Source organism: Daldinia loculata (genome assembly GCF_022478755.1).
Source record: "Daldinia loculata strain CBS 113971 unplaced genomic scaffold F4817scaffold_52, whole genome shotgun sequence".
NCBI lineage: Eukaryota > Fungi > Ascomycota > Sordariomycetes > Xylariales > Hypoxylaceae > Daldinia > Daldinia loculata.
In genome coordinates this window covers 218,393-235,426 of record NW_026054906.1, presented here as the reverse complement: position 1 = coordinate 235,426, position 17,034 = coordinate 218,393, and the positions used below count along the sequence as shown (strand labels likewise).

Below are 17,034 nucleotides of genomic sequence, written 5' to 3'. Positions count from 1 at the left end.
ATGCACGGACGGTACATACGTTCAATCGTAAGCACTTTTTGTGCACTTAGAAATGCTACTTCGGCAAGTACTTCTCTAAGTCACTGCCTGGTCTGGGAATATCTCGGCTAAATTCAATTGTTAACACTCACTCCACTCACTCGTGCAGTTACACGTACATTTGTAGGTACGAGAGTACCTAGCTAGGCCAAGTCGAAATTTGAATGGAGCATTGGAGCTTTCAAGCAATTTCCTCGACTTCCCCCAACGACGCGAAAACAATTGACTTCATTCTTTTTATTCTTTCATCCATCAATGAAAGACTGTGTCTATCCTTGAGCCCTTCCTTGTTTCGCCATCTCCCATTTAACTTTTCGATTTTATTCATACTTGTAAATTTGTTATTTTCCTGCTCCCGTTTCAGAGACCGACGACGCGACTATGACAGACAAGCTTCCTCCAAATCTTCTCGCCCTCTTCGCGCCGCGGCCGCCCTTACGATGGGTGCCTGCACCCGATTTCCCTCCCGAGCAGCGAAGGACGCATAAAATTACCGCCATCGCCAATTATCTCGATGCTCTTGCTTCCTATAAGGACAATGACGGATACCAACCTACAGAGAGCTGGTTGCAGATGCGCGACAGGAAAAAGCTAGAGAAGAAGGCCCAGCAAGAGAGGATGTTGACTGAGGGTCCACTAAACTGTTCGTGCCTCTCTATTTTCATTCTATCAACTCTCATCAGAATACTAATATAATCTGGTTCTAGACAAGCCTAACGAGGATCCTAACATACGTGGCGACCCGTTTAAGACTTTAATCGTCGCGCGACTGAGTTATGATGCCACCGAGCATGACCTCGAGAAAGAATTTGGGCGCTTTGGTCCCGTCGAACGCGTACGTTATAATCTATACCCTTACCGCTTCGCAGCCTTCTGTTCTTTTGCTAACATCTTTGCAGATTCGTATCGTGAGCGATACACATGCCCACGAGAAGCCGAATAAGAAAAAGAAGCCCCATCGCGGATATGCTTTCGTTGTTTTTGAACGTGAGAAAGACATGAGAGGTAATACTACCATTAATATTTCCCTTGGATACGGTTCTGCTTAACCCATGTCTCTCACTCGAGATTTGGCCCTCAAGCTTGCCTATCTCCTCCCCTCCCCCTTTTAACCCCCATTTTCGTCTAGACGAGGTATAAATATTTGGTAAGGCTTTACTGACAAATGCGCCTTGTTGCGCACGTGTAACTAGCTGCTCTAGATGGTTGCGATGGCATTCGCATTAGAGACCGCCGAATTAAGGTAGACGTCGAAAGAGGTCGAACAGTTAAGGGCTGGAAACCTCGTCGGTTTGGTGGTGGCCTGGGCGGCCGCGGATATTCTAAAGCTGCGCCTCCTCAGCCCCGCGGCCCCGGATTTGGGGCCGGTTTCGGTGGGCGCGAAGGCTTCCGCGGAGGTTTCCAGGGCCGTGGAAGAGGAGGAGGAGGAGGGTTCGGTGGTGGTCGTGACCGCGGTTTCCGAGGAGGAGGAGGTAGTGGCGGTGGCGGTGGCGGTGGGGGAGATTTCGGCTCCGGTCGTGATCGTGGCTTCGGTCCTCAGAACAGCTACAACCCGCCTCCCAACGCGCCGGCCGGTCCTAACTTCGGTGGACGCCGTGGATTTGGCGGAGGTGATCGGGACCGCAGTGGTCCAGGCGGGCCAGGAGGCCCAGGAGGCCCAGCAGGTCCAGGTGGTCCAGGTGGTCCAGGTGGTCCAGGTGGCCCAGGTGGTGGGTATGACTCGCGCAACGGCAGTCGCTCATATGATGATAGATCAGGCGGACATCGTGACGGAGGCAGATTCGGCGACCGCGACCGCCGAAGCGGCGCCAACTTCGAACCGGTTCGTGGCGGACGAGAGTATCGCGACTACGACCGGTCGAGAGACGACGAGAGTCGGAAACGGGGCTACGAAGGCACGTACGAGGATCCGCGAAAGCTACGACGCTACTAAGCCGACCGATCTTATCGAGACAAGAGCCGTTTGTCTTGGTGGGTATCTTCTATCTTCCGTACTTCTGCATCTATGCAAAACGTCCCGGTTTTTCCTTCTGCCTTTAGCCACCAAGGGTAAGCAAGGGTAAGATGGTTTTGAAAGCTACCGAATGAACGACAGCTACTTGATACCAGACGACGACTAGTCAAAAGGTAAAGAAAGAAAGCAGACAAGAAGACGCCAGAATACCGCGCAGCCAGTTGGGCTCGAGTTCGACCCAGAATCCTACTCCATCCTTATCTAGCAGCGGCTCATGTTTGATTGTTCCTTTTATCTCCTGGATCGCCGCAACCCTTATTGATACCAGAATATGGCGAGGTAATTCGTTTTTCTTTTTAACACCCACATGTACTCTATGATGACCGTAGGGAATAATTGCAAGGTCTAGTTAAGTCGCAAGCAATAAATAGCGAGTAGATTTTATTTCCTCAGGTAAGGTCGGAGGTAAGAAACGACGGGTATGCCTACTGACCGGGGATGATGTATTGTCAAGTGGAAAAGGGAGGCGTTGGATGGAAGTGAAAAAAATATAATGAGTCAAGTCGTGTAATCCCGTGTATTAGCTGTATTAGCAATAGTTTTTATTCTTGCTTGACACGTTTCTCATGAGACATAGCATCGAATTGAATTGTAAGATAGTCACAAAAAAGTTTTTATACGGCTGTCGTCTTGGATGATGACGACTCATATAATGCCTTTCGACCTAGATAAGCCTAACATGCCAATGCTAATGCGCGCATAGCGAAATAGTGAAAACCTGAATCAATCATGAAAACCCTTTCCGGCCCCTTTCTTTTTGCCTCTGCCAAGAACGCCAGCAACCATGGTATCGCCGTAAATGCACATACGAGAATATATACGGGGGAGAGGGAAAACTACAGGAACAGTGAGTAAGTATAGTATCAGCAACAGACATGTGTTTCCCCTTAGTCGCTTCCCTCGTCCTCAACGCCATCCATAGCCTCTGGATCCACGGGCGTGACTTCGGACGTGGCGGCGCTCCAGTAGGCGACGACTTTGATCTTAAACTCGCTCATGCACACGCCGAACAACTTCAGCAGCCTCGTCTGCCGCGAGTCTAACACGTCGCCTTCCCGACACACCACGTACCCCTCTTCCTTACGCGCTCCCTCAAGCGCCTCCTCGAGCACAACGCGCCCCTTGACCATGCGCACGGGCATGCCTAGACGTCGCAGCTCGGGCTCCAGGGTGTGTCCTAGCGGGACGTCGTGCTCGGCCGGGACCTCGCCGCCCGTCGCGTACAAGGTTCCCGGCGGGATGACGAAGTCTCTAGGTGCGACTGCGCCGGCGCGCGCGAAGTCGACTTTTTCACCCGCTAGAGACTCTAGGTATGGTAATAGTTGCGCGGGTGGACGGTTGCTGAAGATTAGGCCGACAGTGCCGCGTAGGTACGGGGTTAGCTTGTAGATGTTATCGGCGTAGCTGTCCTCGGGGCTGTGGCCGAGGGCGCGGGCCATGAGTTTTGTTTTGCCGAAGAAGAGGCTATGATGTTATTAGACATTTGTATATATATATATTTATATATATTCGGGTTAGAGAAGAGGGAGGGGGCATACCGGCTATCGGACAACTCCTGTCTTACGTCTTTTAGGTATGTATTGCGCATGTTGTCGACGGCGAAGATGAAGCAGTGCTGGTACTGGGGGATGCATTCGCGGATGTTTTCGAAGAGGCGCTCCTTGTTCTCGCGGGTCTTCTTGTTGACCTGCGTGAGGTGTACGACTTTGGAACGCTTTGACTTGGGCATTGTGGCGGTTTATTATATTGTGGTAGGTTCAATGGTTTGAATTGGGTTCGCTGTTTGAATATTCTTCTTTGGTTGTTACTGTAGAAAAAATAAAAAAAAGGAAAATATGCAAGTTCGCAAAATTCCTAATCGATAGGCGGGCGGTCTACCTTTGCCCCGCCGAGGCTTGGAACAGGGGTCTTTACATATGTAGTACGGATTAGACTGGTGCATTAAACCAATCAGCATTGAGAAATACATACTCAGATCCCGGACCCAAGAAAAACCGACGTCTGTTATCGATAATACGAGCGACAACGATTTCTTGTTAGGAAACTCGGACTTTAGCTCGTGAAGCTTTAGAAGCAAGTTTTCAAGCGTCATCCCGATTCTACATTTAAGCCTCTTAGCTGTTACCGTTAGAACCCGTTGTTTCAATCTTCTTTTCGAGTCGCCCCCTTTTACACACTACAGACGATATGGACGGGTAAGTCGACTTGAAACCGGGACAATACCCACAAAGGAAATAATAGAAACATACAGCTAATACGACTGGAACTTATAGGTTAACGGCATCCGAGACGCGCGAGCTGGAGCAGCGCATGCAGAAGCAGCAGATGAAAGTATTCTTTGGCGTACGTCGATCCAATGCCTAAATTCCCTTCGTAATACACAATAATATACATATATTATATATATATATATATATATATATATATACGTCAGGCTGCTAACACCTACTTCAAATAGCTCTTTAGCAACCTAGTCGACCACTGCTTCATGTCCTGCATCGACGACTTCACCACCAAGTCTCTAACAGGCCGCGAGTCCGGATGCGTCGCCCGCTGCGTCCAGAAGCACATGGCCTTATCCCAGCGCCTCAGCGAGCGGTTCCAAGAGCACAATGCCCAGATGACGCAACAGCAGCAGCAGCAGGGAGGAGGTTTCCGATAAGTCAACCGTTCTCGAGGAGAGCACTCTTATTTCCCTTCTGAGGGTTAGTGGGCTGTATATTATGCTCGGGGCTTGAGGTTTTGGGGTGGCTAGCTAGGACTAGATGTATGTTGTCTATGTCCCACGTGAAATGACATGGACAAACCAGGTTGGGTTAGGCGACCTTAACTGTGAGGGCTGCTAGGTGTCTCATCGTCACTGGCACGGGAGCCGAGGCTACGAATAGCCTTGATGTATTAATAGGGACTATAGGGGGTTCCCGTCTGGGGATGATACTCCGGCTCTAGACATGAGCTTTGAACATCACTATTTCAACTCCGTATATGAACTTACACGTATGTAATGTCGTAGTAGCTAATTGAGGAAGGCATTGTTCTAGTCAACAGTAAGGTTGTCTACCTGAGCTTCATGGAGCTCGTGAATAGATATGGCCCTCAGTTTACCAAGTTAACGACGGGTCTTAGCTATCAAGTACCTCAGTGACAAGCGTTAAACATATGTACTACGAAATGGCGCTGTATAGGGTAGAGTGGTAGAGTAAGATTATTATTCCCGTATCTTAATCTTCAAGTTACACGATTCTGGATTTATTTTGGACAACCCCTTAAAGAGAATTTATAGCATGGGACAACACATCGAAAATAATAAGAATCATACATCACGGAGATACCAAAATATAATGGAAGTAATCCCTTGTACGAATTATATGAAACACCATCGCAAACGTCGTAAATTCTTAACTAGGCAAAAGAACAAGCGCCGTCGATTCTAATCATCTGCCTATCCTAGGTACCTAATGCCGTGATCATTCCAAACCCTCACTTAGTACAATTCGCACGAGCTCCAACTGCTCCACAACCTTTTCCTCGAGCTTGCTCTCGAACCCTCTACCCTTGTTCCGATCCGAGGGCGGCATACTCCTCCACTCCGCCTCGCGCGACCCCAAGGTCACCAGCCTCTCCCTTAGGAGCTTCCGACGGTCTATCCAGAACTCGACGCTCTCTAGAAGTGCCGCCGAGTCCCACTCCACTGCCGGAATATCCCTGGCATTATTGGCGCGTAAGGCGCCCAGCACGCGTGTCATCAGAGCCAGTGAATGAATCTCAGACACCGATAGAAGCGTAATATAGTCGCGGTCGTTGCGGTCTCGCCTTCGACCGTCGCTGGGGGGCTCAAACCTATCAACGCTGGATTGCATGAGACTGGGAAATTGGTTAAGCACGTATGCGACTTCAGGGGCAATCGTAGTACCCAATGCCGTCAAGATATTGAGGAGCAAAGGAACAATACCCTTAGCCCATATACTATAGCATCGTTGTAATCCAACCGACTCAGCAAAGGGCTTCACGTTCGAGCGACGGAGGTAACTAGCCAAGTTGGCCGTCGTGATATGGTTAAGCAAACCGTCGCATGCTAACTGTTCTGCTACCAAAGGCAACGTGGATAGTTCCAGTAGGAAAAGGATTGATAACTCTCCATATATAGGATCGCCTTGATCGGCTATCCTGTCCGCCCATGAGTACAGAGATACTGCGGCCTGCACGACGTCGTGCGCGGTCAGAATATTGAGGATCTGCGTTTGATTCTGGTCCATCCCTGGAAAGCAAAGACAGGCTTGCAGGACGGCATTAAGAAGGGCAAAGTCGTTAGGCAAGACAGATGGTTGCGTGTCGTGGACCAAAGACACTAAAGTTCGGAATCCCTTGGCAACGGTGATGTCGATGATGCTCAAAACGGCCTGAGTAACTGTTGCAGCAGACACGGCACTCCCGTGCTTAGCGGAAGATGCATTCGTCGTCAGTGACCGAACCTGAGCTCTCAATGTGACGTATAATAGCTTAAGAAGTGTTCGGTATAGCGAAATGTTCTCCGATCCATACGGCTCTTGAACGCTACTAACTGTTGCCCACAAGGCAGTCAAAAGCTGAGTGATATCACCGGGGGATGGGGCGCTGTCGACAACCCTTTGCACAAGCATAAGTGCCAAGTTCACTCGCGATTCGGCAAGGCGCTCAAACACTTGGTCGTGACTTTGCGTCTCTTCATTCGCCTCTAGGCATTGCTGAGCAACCTGTAAAGACTGCTTTTTTAGAGTATCATTACTTGGTAGACAGGTGCTGAGTTCAAGGAGTAGAAATTCCCAGGCATGATAAAGACTCTGTATACGGGTTAGCGGTAGCTCGATTCGGATCTGAACTCTAGGAAACTTACGATTTGGGCGTCGACTAGCGATAGATTAGCGTTGGCCTTTTCCATCTCGCTTCTGAACCCGTTATTCCGAGGACCAACCCAGCCCGGGTCGAACGCAAGCAGCTTGTCTGCAAAGCTCAAGGCATAATAGAAATCGACTCCTAAAGGCCGAGGCTCGAGTAACGTCCGCTTGAAGTTATCGAGGGAACAGCCGGGATATTGGTTGCTGAAATTCCGGGCGAAATTAACATGCAAGCCCCGGTTATAACCGGAGACAGCCACACCGTCTCTCAGGTAGTAGTCCAGATCGCGTGTCAATTCATTGGCGAATGCATCGGCTTGGCCTATCTGCCGAAGGTGGAAGAGTTGCATAGCGAATATCTCGGCAACGTATGCAGCGATCCGTGCTTCGTTGCACGCTCGTAATACATTGGATTTAGAAGTAAGGGAGGACGGCTTAAGGTCTCGTACGAACCTCCGGAGCTCCGTCAAAAAGTTGGTATTCTTTTGTAAGGTGAAAATGGTCCACGGCCAGAAGTTTTGGGCCGAGGTGATGAAATCTAAAATTGAGAGGACTTCTGACTCCTCAATCTCAGATATAGAGCCAAGCCTATCGAGAGCAGATGTGAGCACGGAACTTGAAGACGCTTCTGCTGCTTTACCGATCCCGTTCTTAGCATCGCGTGGTGTCTTCCCTGTAAGAAGACAATTTGCCATCCACTGTTGCCTGTTTCTAACAATGGTCGAAAAGAATCGCCAGATCGCACTGACTTCCTGGGCTTGATCAAAAGGCTTGTCTAGCGTCGACAACAGTTGGATGAACGAACGGGACGTCTGAGGACCAAGATATCCAAGTAAAGAAGGGGGCTCCCCTGTACTTTTGCCGGAACTGATCACTAACGCTTCCAGAAGCTCGATAGCCGGTCCTCTGAAAGTGTCATGGCAGGCACAAACACGGGCAACAAATGGCGCTGCTTTGAATAGTTGATGCTCAACCGTGGTCGAGGACCGGTCGAAAAAATTCGCCACTCTCACCAAACTTTTCGCCAGCCCGAGCACCGCTTTCGTCTGAGCCCGGAAAGCCTCGGACCTGTTCGAGTATACGGTAGAGCCGTACGGTTGCGTTGCCGTAACCAGGGTAACGAGAAGTGGCTGGATACGAAGGCTTCCAGCCGACGGCGCGAGGAAACTATCCAAGACATACTTAGCGGCCGGCTCTAGAGCCGACATCAAAAATGTCTTCGAATTTATATCGTCCATACTAAATGTGTAGTAGATAACTTTGTCCATAATCGGTACCACGTCACGTACGAGGACCATACGATCCAGGTCGGACGCGAATCTCCATGTAGACGAACTCTCTAGGATATCCATCGACGCTCGTACAATCGACAAGGAAATCTGGGTCACTATCTTGTCCGAAACCCCTAACCATATATCCTGGGTTTGCTTTTGCCTGGAATTTGTCTTTGCACCCGTTTTACGTCGCACCGAACTGCTCATAGCGCTGTCGATGAGACTGGAGAATAGACGCACAGCAGACATTAGGAACTCCAACCGAACATCAGACAAGTCAAGGCTCCCAACTAGCCTGGCAAGTCGACCTCCTTGGCTTTGGTTGCCAAGGATTGTGCATCGCGACATATACGACCAGACTCTGCCCGGACATATCGGTAGAACAGCATGGAGGAATTGCAGGCAAGCCGCTACAGCGGCTAACACGTTACTCTCTGGGTCTGCGTCTAGAAGAAGGTCCAGCGTGTCACAAACAACCGATATGATATCTTTAGTTCGTGACAACGCTCGGCTGGCCTCGCCTACAATGGCCAGCGCAGCTTCTGGAGTTTCAGAAGAGTTTCCACCCAACGTTTCAATTCTCACGCATTCTGTACGGACGAGTGTAGCAAGCAGCGACACTGTCTCTGCGGTATCTTCCGTGGTAAGTTCTCCGAGCTCCAAATTATACTTGCTTGCAACAAGATTGGCGTCCAGTCTCTTTCCAAGCAGAGCCAGGGCAGAGTGCTCATACTCCACTTGCACAATTCTCCCCTCGTCCACAATGAAGCGGCCATAGGTGCCCGCCGGTATTATGAAATGTTCGTCTTCTGCCGTTATTCGCCTCCGACTTGCTACTGGGGCAAAAAGGGGGAAATCTTCTAGAAACTGAAAGCTATTAGAATTATCCTCCTCGTAGGCAAGTTGATAATCATTGAAATCGTGGGGTAGAGTAAATGTAAGCGTCGGCGTTTTTTGAAGGAGCTTCAAAATGAGTTCGCGATTATTGTCATTAGTATGCGAAGAATAAAGGGTTCGGCACAAGGTAAGGAATGGGATAAATTCGTAAGGGAAACGGTTCAGCGCCTGGTGGAAATAGCTTTCAAGAATGACCTCGTCGTTAAAGGCCAGGGTAATAACGTCTTGCTCCGCAGATGTAGTGCGAGATTGTGAGAGATCCCAGTAACCTTGACCACCAGACAGAACGGCTATTAGGGCGTAAACCGGCTCTGATTTGTATCCTACGAAAGGATAAGTGACACGGAGCAAGTCTAAAAATGCGCATCTCATGCGAGAACCGATCGAATCAGGAAATATCGCATTATCCGAGGTCCCGAGACAAGAGGACATAGCAGCAATAACATCGTATACTCGCGCCCGGTCCGTGGCCATAACAGCAAGTACCTGGACCCGTTTGAAATCGCGGTCCAGGCTCTTGTTAATGAGAAAGTCGTCATACCTCCGCTTGTCGATTGTAGTGATACTCCCCGCAGAGTTCCTCCTACCCAAGGTTGGGACCATCTGCGTAGCGGAATCATAGTTCTCCACAGCCTTTTCGTTTTGAATTGCATCCCGTCTCTCTGCACGTTCTTGATAGGATGAAAACATGGCATGCACTACTGGTATCCAGGCGAATAAAACCGGAACGGCATATAATGAGCCTTGGTCAATTAAGCCTTCTAGCACATCGTGGATTTGTTCAAGAACATTCGAAGAGGCAAGATATTCATCGTCCGTATTCAAATCTACATCTCCCTCGAAGAAACCCATCATCCGAGGAAGATTAAGAATAGAGAGGGAGATGACACAGACTAGACACTGCAGCGGAACTGCCAAGTCTGATATGTTTCCTGGAAGCTAGAGATAATGTTAGCAAGGAAGTAATTTTACTCCTACATCTAGTCCGAGCGACTTACCCCCTGAAGCTGTTCCAAAAAGCCCAATGTATCGACTAATGAAAACCATTGCTGAGCGAGTTGAGCAGATACGAATACATCGCTTGATAGATCCAGGAGCTGGAAGACAATAACCATGCGGTGAAGAGCTTCGGTAAGGCACGTATGAATCCATCGCTCGTTGAACTCGTCTGTCAACAAGATTTTATCATTTACTACCTTATCAAGAGGGGTTTGGGAACGAGTAATAGAATCCGGAAGTAGATTTAAATATTGAGATACGAGGGCGTGGTAGGCCTTGGTGCGAGTATCGTTCGGGGATTTCTGAGGCTGTTTGGGAGACATGCCGTATGCTTTGAGGTAAGACTTTCGGATTGTCTCTGACGTTTCGGACCGTGGTGAAACGGGCATGCTTTCTTGCAGCATCAATGTGAAAATATAGTCATTCGTAGCAGCGTAGTAGCGACATTCTTCAAGGTAAGTCTGGAATATTCGCTGCTTCCTGCTCTCGGGTTTCTCGAAGTTTGCCTGTATGTCGGCCGCGTCGAGCGTGCTCACGATATTAAACCCAGGGAGGATGTTGGTGGTTTGCGCATTTGAGGCGCCGGCAGCCTCGCGTAGACTCGCGACATCTTGATTAGAGATGGGACCTAGGAGCTGATTGCGAGGACGTGACTGGAACTCGATAACAACTACCCGGAGAGCAGCGATCTCGTTGATGAGAGCAGTCTTGCTCAGCCAAAGGGTATCTTCTTTGATGACATTTATGTCGTACTTGTCATTAGGGGTGGGAGTGACTTGTATGGCAGCAGTCTTTTTGATAAATGCTGCATTGTGAGGACTCTTATCGCTTCGCGGATCGAAGGCCGAGCCGGGTTTGGTGAAGAAGGATTGGACTAGAGGGTCGGTGAGATAGTCGACGACGGCAGAACTACTCTGTCGATGGCCAGAAGGATCTGTCAGTGCTGAAGCTAGTAGCCTCCACGATCTGAAGCCAGCGGGAAACGAGGTTAGCAGGTGAGGGTAACTGAGATAGTGGTTGTCGATAATTCATGGTGTTGCACTTACAAGACGACAGTTTCGCCCTTCAAGCAGGGCTCCAAAGGAGGTAAATAAACATGATCGGATAGTGGTTCTGCCATTGCTGCAGCTATCAGCAGGCAATGGATAGGTTAACTGTGCATCGAATGCATGTGAATTAGCGAAGGACGAGAAGCTGTTAGCTTTTCGCTGCGACGCGGTTTAAGAGAAATGTTGGAAATCGCAAAGTCGCCGGATTGCTGCTCATTCATTGGAGCTTTCCACAGGATACTAACATAAAAAAGAATGTTCAGCATCAGAGCTTCCGCCGTGCATGTACCCGTTACATGTACCCACCCAGAGGTACATGCAATACCGCGCGCAGGTACGCGCTATCTTAGGTAGGTAAGTAAAGCTAGTTCCAAATGGATAAGTGCACGAAAAGCCACCGCCCACCGGATGTGGCAATGACCTATGTTATCGATAAATGGAAGATGTGCCTTTTAGCCTCAGCCTTATACCTTGGAGGGGGCTACGGAATTCTGCCACTTTGTCATACCTCCGATGCCCGAAAATAATTCAAGTATTGTTTGCATGTACTACATAAAAGTCCCATTGAGGAACCGGTAGAGTGGTAGAGTGGGATTCTCAACTACAGTCGGATATATCGTCGTTTCCACGTTAAATATCGTCTCTTATTTTGTCCAAACAGTGAATTTGTGATTCCACCAATCGAGATACACTCATTTCCACCCCGGCTAGTAGAAGAGTCATCCCACTCCGACTTGTTTTATCATAGACAAAACAGAGCAAAACAAGAGGAAGCAAGAAACCAAAAAAAAAATTAAGGAATAAGTAAAACATGGCTACAATTCTGGACATCATTGACCACTCCCCTCACCATCCCGACCCGTCACCTCCTATCCCTACCGCCTCGAACCTTATCCTCATAGACAACTACGACTCCTTCACCTGGAATGTGTACCAATACCTCGTCCTTGAGGGCGCCAAAGTTACCGTATACCGGAACGACCAAATCACTCTCGACGAGTTGATAGCCAAGAAACCCACCCAGCTCGTCGTCAGCCCCGGTCCGGGTCACCCCAGCTCCGACTCTGGAGTAAGTCGAGATGCCATCCGGCACTTTGCGGGAAAGATCCCAATATTTGGGGTGTGTATGGGCCAGTGAGTTGGAACACTCTCCATTACAAACCTCATCTCTGACCTGTTACCTAACGCGGGTATATTTAGGCAGTGCATTTTCGAAGTCTACGGTGGTGACGTAAAGTCCGCCGGAGAAATCCTTCACGGCAAGACCTCGCCGTTGGCCCACGATTCTAAGGGAGTCTATGTGGGAATGGCACAAAGTCTTCCTGTAACAAGATATCACTCCCTTGCGGGCACACATGTCACTCTACCCGAATGTCTCGAGGTCACTTCCTGGATACCCAAGGACGATGGCTCAAAAGGTGTTATAATGGGCGTGCGCCACAAGGAGTATACGGTCGAAGGCGTTCAGTTCCACCCCGAGAGTATTCTGTCGGCAGATGGTCGGGTTATGATCAAGAATTTCTTGCACATGCAAGGGGGTACTTGGGCTGACAACGAGCGGCTACAGAAAGAGTCGCAGGCTAACGTTGGCGCAAAGAATATGGCAGTGGCGGTCCCGAAGAAGAATAACATATTACAACAGATATATGCCCGTCGAAAGGAGGCAGTGGCAGCCCAGAAGGAGATACCGTCACAACGTTTAAGTGATCTTGAGGCTGCATACGAACTTAACGCCGCCCCCCCTCAAATATCATTCGTCGACCGCCTACGTCAAACCCCGTTCGATGTCTCCCTTATGGCCGAGATCAAGCGGGGCTCACCCTCGAAAGGTGTATTTGCCCTTGAAATCGACGCGCCATCGCAGGCAAAGAAGTACGCTCTGGCAGGGGCCAGCGTTATCTCCGTGCTCACGGAACCAGACTGGTTCAAGGGTAGCATCGAAGATCTCCGTGCCGTGCGACAAGTATTAGACAGCATGCCCAACCGGCCTGCGGTGCTCCGAAAGGAATTCATATTCGACGAGTACCAGATCCTAGAGGCGCGACTCGCGGGTGCCGACACGGTCCTCCTTATTGTCAAGATGCTCGACGTAGAGCTACTCACGCGCCTATACAAGTATTCTCTTTCCTTAGGGATGGAGCCCCTAGTCGAAGTCCAGAACGCAGAGGAGATGAAAACGGCGATGGAACTGGGCGCCAAGGTCATCGGCGTTAACAACCGCAACCTTGAGTCCTTCGAGGTTGACCTCGGCACTACTAGCAGACTACGCAGTCTCGTGCCAAAGGAGACTATCATATGCGCTCTCAGCGGTATCAACACCCACGACGACGTGGTTGCCAACCACAAGGACGGCGTCAACGCTATCCTAGTAGGCGAAGCCATTATGCGTGCCCCCGACGCATCGCAGTTCATCCAGCAGCTCTGCGCAGGCCAAGTAACCGCCCAACAAAAACCCAAGCCCAACCCCCTCCTTGTCAAGATCTGCGGCACGCGTACTCCCGAGGGCGCGTTAGCCGCTGCCGAGGCCGGCGCAGATCTAATCGGCATGATTCTCGTGCCGGAACGAAAGCGCACCGTAAGTGACGACGCTGCGAAGGCTATCTCCAAAGCAGTCCACGACTTCTCCCGATCCGACTCATCAGCTTCCTCTACCACACCCATATCTAGCAATGCCGCAAGCGACTTCTTCACCTCAGCATCCCGCAAACTTACTCTTCCCAACCGCCCCCTACTTGTCGGCGTGTTCCAGAACCAACCCCTAGACGAAATCCTCGAGTTGCAGAAACGCTACTCCCTCGACGCCGTACAGCTTCACGGCCGCGAGCCGATCGAGTGGGCACGCGCGATCCCCGTCCCCGTGCTACGGCGCTTCTCGCCTGGTGAGCCGGGGCTGGGCGCCCGCGGATACCACGCCGCGCCCTTATTCGACTCAGGGTCCGGATCGGGACAGTTACTCGACGGTGTCGACGTAAAAGCAGCGCTAGCAAAGGACCAGGAACTACGAATCGTGTTAGCAGGCGGCTTAGCGCCGGAGAACGTAGCAGACGTAATCTCTGCCGCCGGCGAAGACGGTAGCCGGATCATCGGCGTTGATGTAAGCAGTGGCGTTGAGGGTCCAGATGGCCAGCAGAGCTTAGATCGGATACGAGACTTTGTTACGAGGGCGAAGGCTATTAGGTAGATGTAAAAAAATAGCAAGAAACATAAATGAGAAATGAGAAGAGAAATACTGGTCATGGATATATATCGCGGCGGTGCGGTAGGAAAGGGACTGAGGTCAGGTTAGGGGTGAGCTATAAAATAAAATAAAAGCACTGCGATTTTCATTCATTATTGAAGTATTCGCGTGACTTCGTGACTTCGTAACTAGCTCGGCGGCTCTTGCGCGTTGTCCTTCCTGTCCTGCAGGCTTTCACCTAGAGATCGAGTACTTAATCTTCCACACGGTACAAGTGCAACTAGTCAGCTCCTGGATATTAACATCTCTCGCGGCGGTAACCTCCGATCTCGATCTCGGGCCCTCAAAAGGAAAATGGTAACCTAGTAGGCCTCTCACATCCTACCATAGCACATCACGACAACCCCCTACCGAAACCGTCCCCTCCCCCGCCCCCCCGTAGTCTTATTCCGCGCGCTCTCAAGCGTACTCTTAAAATCCTTATACAGCGCAGCCACTATACCCTTCTCACGCCACCCGTCAACAATCCCATTCGCCAGATCGCGGCGCTTCCTAGCTTTCAAGCGCTCGCGCTCCTTAAGCTTGTGCGCAGCCATCCACCCGTCGTCTTCGAGCCGCTCCTCGACCCATTCCTTGAGGGCGTGTTTCCAGTGGATGAGACTGTGCGCCGTTTCCGCGTTACTGCAGCATACGACGCCTACGTGCCATTCTCTGGTTACCGGAGGTAGCGTCATGCCTTGCGTGTCGATGGAACCGGCGTTGCTTTCGTTGTCGTCGTCGTCGTCTTCGTCTTCATTGCTGTCATTATCCTCGGTGTCGGATTCGACGTCTGCGAGGGTGCTTTTGTAGTACGGGTGTCCTTGGAAGATAATGCGGAAGGAGGCGGGGTGGTTGCTTCGGCCGCAGGCGTCGCATGAATCGTACAGGCCACCGCTTCTTTCGGATCGATCCATCTCGTAAGCTTCCATTTTAGGCCTACCTTTTAGAGTACGGTAGAACTCGGCCTTCCAAGCGGCGGAGGCAAATTTGGAGGATGCGAGGGCGCGGATCTCGTCGTCTAGTTTGCGCCAGGCGTTGTTGTAGACGGGATCGTTGCGTTCGAAGGCAGGGTTGATACGGTTATGGACCAGCCACTCGATGACATATGGGAATTGATCCTTGAGTGGTCTATGCGCTTGAGCTGTGAATTCGAGGGGAATATCTAGATTTGCAGGAGCTCCTATAGGGGCATCGTCGTCATCGGAGATAAAATCTTCGAGGTCCTTATCGTCGTCGTCTCCATCTTCTTGACCCTCGACATCTCCCTGGCTATCCTCTTGGCTTATCTCCACAACTTCCTTTTCCTTTCGTCGTAATCGCTTAGCAGGCTTTTCCTCCTTTTCTTGCTCTTCACCTTCTGATTCCTCGTCATCGAAATCCTTCAGGACGACGAATTCTTCCTCCGGGTCCGTGTCGTAGAGTCCACGCTTCTCCTCATCGGAGTCTTCTGAAGATGTAAGCTTTTCAATCTTCTCACCAGCTCTTCGGCGGCGAAGAAGTTCTATCTTCTTCTGCTTTTCAGAACGATGGCCCTTCGGTGCGCCTCGTTTTGTGGGTGAAGAAGGAACTAGAGAGGCTGGTCTCTTAAGTCGACCAGGAGTTGAGACCGATGTCTTCCTCTTTTTCACTGGTGAAGCATCCGAGTTGCTCGAGTCCTCAAGTTCAATGAATCTCGGGCGCGGGCGTTTCAGCGAGCTAGGCGGGATAATAGGACGGTCATCGTCGTCCTCATCCTCATCTTCATCCGAGTCATCTAAAGCGATAACAGGAGGACGTCGACGTTTTAGCGTAGAGGGGGGAGCGATTGGTTCATCATCGTCATCGTCATCGTCGTCATCATCAATGACAGTGTTTTGAAGCCTGGTTGAGACAGACTGCGACGACTTTACAGGGACGTTATCCCCTTCCTCTTGGTCTGGCACTTCAGTCTCAGAGTCGGAATCATCACCCACGACGGGGCGCTTAGAGTCATGAAGTTTTGGCATGAAACTTGCTGGGGGCGGCCTAGCCGGCGATGTCGTATTTTGTGATAACCCTATCTGATTATGAGTATTATAATAATACAAACTAGGCTAAACAATAAAGGAGAAACAACAAATACATACCAACAGTACCTCGTAGTTTACTCTGCCTTTTCTTAGAGCGGCCCGAAGAACGAGTTGCTTGTATGGCTGGGGATGCGCGACCTGGGCTACTACTCGCACCTGTATTTTTAGAAAATCGTACGTTGGCAGGCGTAGCTTGACCCGGCGAGCTAGAAGCACCAGTAGACTCAAAGGTAAGTTGAGTCTGACGTTTCTTATTCTTACGAGCCATGACAAGTTGATGCGATCCGAATAGGTATGATCACAACGATGGAAGAAGATACTGAGGCAACTTAGTACTGTAGCGCCTAAGACTAGTTCGAGGGATATCAATAATAAATATCTCTAACGATGCCAAACGATATGTTTAGGGGTAATCGGGAGGTTTGCGAGCCTATCACTACCCCTCCATATCTGAAAGAAATGACGTAGGGACAAACGAATACAAACACAATAAATAAACCGGGAGAGATCCAAACTAGACCCGGAATCTGAAAGAGCACCGGTAATTGGCAGATAACAAGCCCAAAGGGTTTTAGTGGCGAGTAGATAGCGGTGATGAGGTAAAAAGCTAATAGTTTAGCTGA

General features: G+C 50.1%; 6 protein-coding genes across 6 annotated transcripts; 3 read left to right on the top strand and 3 right to left on the bottom strand.

Annotated features, from left to right (window-relative positions):
* Window positions 1-223: 223 nt before the first annotated feature.
* F4817DRAFT_223371 (U1 small nuclear ribonucleoprotein of 70kDa MW N terminal-domain-containing protein) lies at window positions 224-2,374 on the top strand. Its single transcript, XM_049298842.1, has 4 exons — window positions 224-682; window positions 747-874; window positions 939-1,044; window positions 1,233-2,374. Exons 1-4 carry the CDS (start codon window positions 421-423, stop codon window positions 1,970-1,972), a joined length of 1,236 nt encoding a protein of 411 aa, XP_049156075.1. The 5' UTR covers window positions 224-420; the 3' UTR covers window positions 1,973-2,374.
* Window positions 2,375-2,391: 17 nt separating this feature from the next.
* F4817DRAFT_347175 (mRNA turnover protein 4) lies at window positions 2,392-3,865 on the bottom strand. The gene is made up of 2 exons (XM_049304501.1): window positions 3,592-3,865; window positions 2,392-3,517 (listed from the first exon to the last, which is right to left on the bottom strand). The coding sequence occupies exons 1-2, from the start codon at window positions 3,780-3,782 to the stop codon at window positions 2,941-2,943; spliced, it is 768 nt and encodes a 255-aa protein (XP_049156074.1). The 5' UTR covers window positions 3,783-3,865; the 3' UTR covers window positions 2,392-2,940.
* A 173-nt stretch (window positions 3,866-4,038) lies between these two features.
* F4817DRAFT_347173 (mitochondrial intermembrane space translocase subunit) lies at window positions 4,039-5,149 on the top strand. Its single transcript, XM_049304500.1, has 3 exons — window positions 4,039-4,248; window positions 4,327-4,396; window positions 4,512-5,149. Exons 1-3 carry the CDS (start codon window positions 4,241-4,243, stop codon window positions 4,713-4,715), a joined length of 282 nt encoding a protein of 93 aa, XP_049156073.1. The 5' UTR covers window positions 4,039-4,240; the 3' UTR covers window positions 4,716-5,149.
* A 131-nt stretch (window positions 5,150-5,280) lies between these two features.
* F4817DRAFT_223345 (nucleoporin subcomplex protein binding to Pom34-domain-containing protein) lies at window positions 5,281-11,478 on the bottom strand. The gene is made up of 4 exons (XM_049298841.1): window positions 11,144-11,478; window positions 10,097-11,063; window positions 6,927-10,037; window positions 5,281-6,873 (listed from the first exon to the last, which is right to left on the bottom strand). The coding sequence occupies exons 1-4, from the start codon at window positions 11,215-11,217 to the stop codon at window positions 5,521-5,523; spliced, it is 5,505 nt and encodes a 1,834-aa protein (XP_049156072.1). The 5' UTR covers window positions 11,218-11,478; the 3' UTR covers window positions 5,281-5,520.
* Window positions 11,479-11,841: 363 nt separating this feature from the next.
* On the top strand, window positions 11,842-14,749 carry F4817DRAFT_223336 (indole-3-glycerol phosphate synthase-domain-containing protein). Its single transcript, XM_049298840.1, has 2 exons — window positions 11,842-12,280; window positions 12,347-14,749. The coding sequence occupies exons 1-2, from the start codon at window positions 11,958-11,960 to the stop codon at window positions 14,325-14,327; spliced, it is 2,304 nt and encodes a 767-aa protein (XP_049156071.1). The 5' UTR covers window positions 11,842-11,957; the 3' UTR covers window positions 14,328-14,749.
* F4817DRAFT_367733 (uncharacterized protein) lies at window positions 14,732-17,030 on the bottom strand (the record flags this gene model as incomplete). Its single annotated transcript, XM_049307165.1, has 2 exons — window positions 16,469-17,030; window positions 14,732-16,398 (listed from the first exon to the last, which is right to left on the bottom strand). The coding sequence occupies exons 1-2, from the start codon at window positions 16,677-16,679 to the stop codon at window positions 14,732-14,734; spliced, it is 1,878 nt and encodes a 625-aa protein (XP_049156070.1). The 5' UTR covers window positions 16,680-17,030.
* Between the last annotated feature and the right edge of the window lie 4 nt (window positions 17,031-17,034).

Excerpts from the sequence above, each read along its gene's own strand:
- F4817DRAFT_223345 (XM_049298841.1), bottom strand. The coding sequence starts at position 11,217 with ATGGCAGAACCACTATCCGATCATGTTTATTTACCTCCTTTGGAGCCC. Across the intron at positions 10,038-10,096 it reads TTTTGGAACAGCTTCAGGGG|CTTCCAGGAAACATATCAGA; the intron begins GTAAGTCGCTCG and ends CATTATCTCTAG. Across the intron at positions 6,874-6,926 it reads CGCTAGTCGACGCCCAAATC|AGTCTTTATCATGCCTGGGA; the intron begins GTAAGTTTCCTA and ends ACCCGTATACAG.
- F4817DRAFT_223371 (XM_049298842.1), top strand. The coding sequence starts at position 421 with ATGACAGACAAGCTTCCTCCAAATCTTCTCGCCCTCTTCGCGCCGCGG. Across the intron at positions 683-746 it reads GACTGAGGGTCCACTAAACT|ACAAGCCTAACGAGGATCCT; the intron begins GTTCGTGCCTCT and ends ATCTGGTTCTAG. Across the intron at positions 875-938 it reads GCTTTGGTCCCGTCGAACGC|ATTCGTATCGTGAGCGATAC; the intron begins GTACGTTATAAT and ends ACATCTTTGCAG.
- F4817DRAFT_347173 (XM_049304500.1), top strand. Across the intron at positions 4,397-4,511 it reads AGATGAAAGTATTCTTTGGC|CTCTTTAGCAACCTAGTCGA; the intron begins GTACGTCGATCC and ends TACTTCAAATAG.
- F4817DRAFT_223336 (XM_049298840.1), top strand. The coding sequence starts at position 11,958 with ATGGCTACAATTCTGGACATCATTGACCACTCCCCTCACCATCCCGAC. Across the intron at positions 12,281-12,346 it reads TTTGGGGTGTGTATGGGCCA|GCAGTGCATTTTCGAAGTCT; the intron begins GTGAGTTGGAAC and ends GGGTATATTTAG.
- F4817DRAFT_347175 (XM_049304501.1), bottom strand. The coding sequence starts at position 3,782 with ATGCCCAAGTCAAAGCGTTCCAAAGTCGTACACCTCACGCAGGTCAAC. Across the intron at positions 3,518-3,591 it reads CAGGAGTTGTCCGATAGCCG|CCTCTTCTTCGGCAAAACAA; the intron begins GTATGCCCCCTC and ends ATAACATCATAG.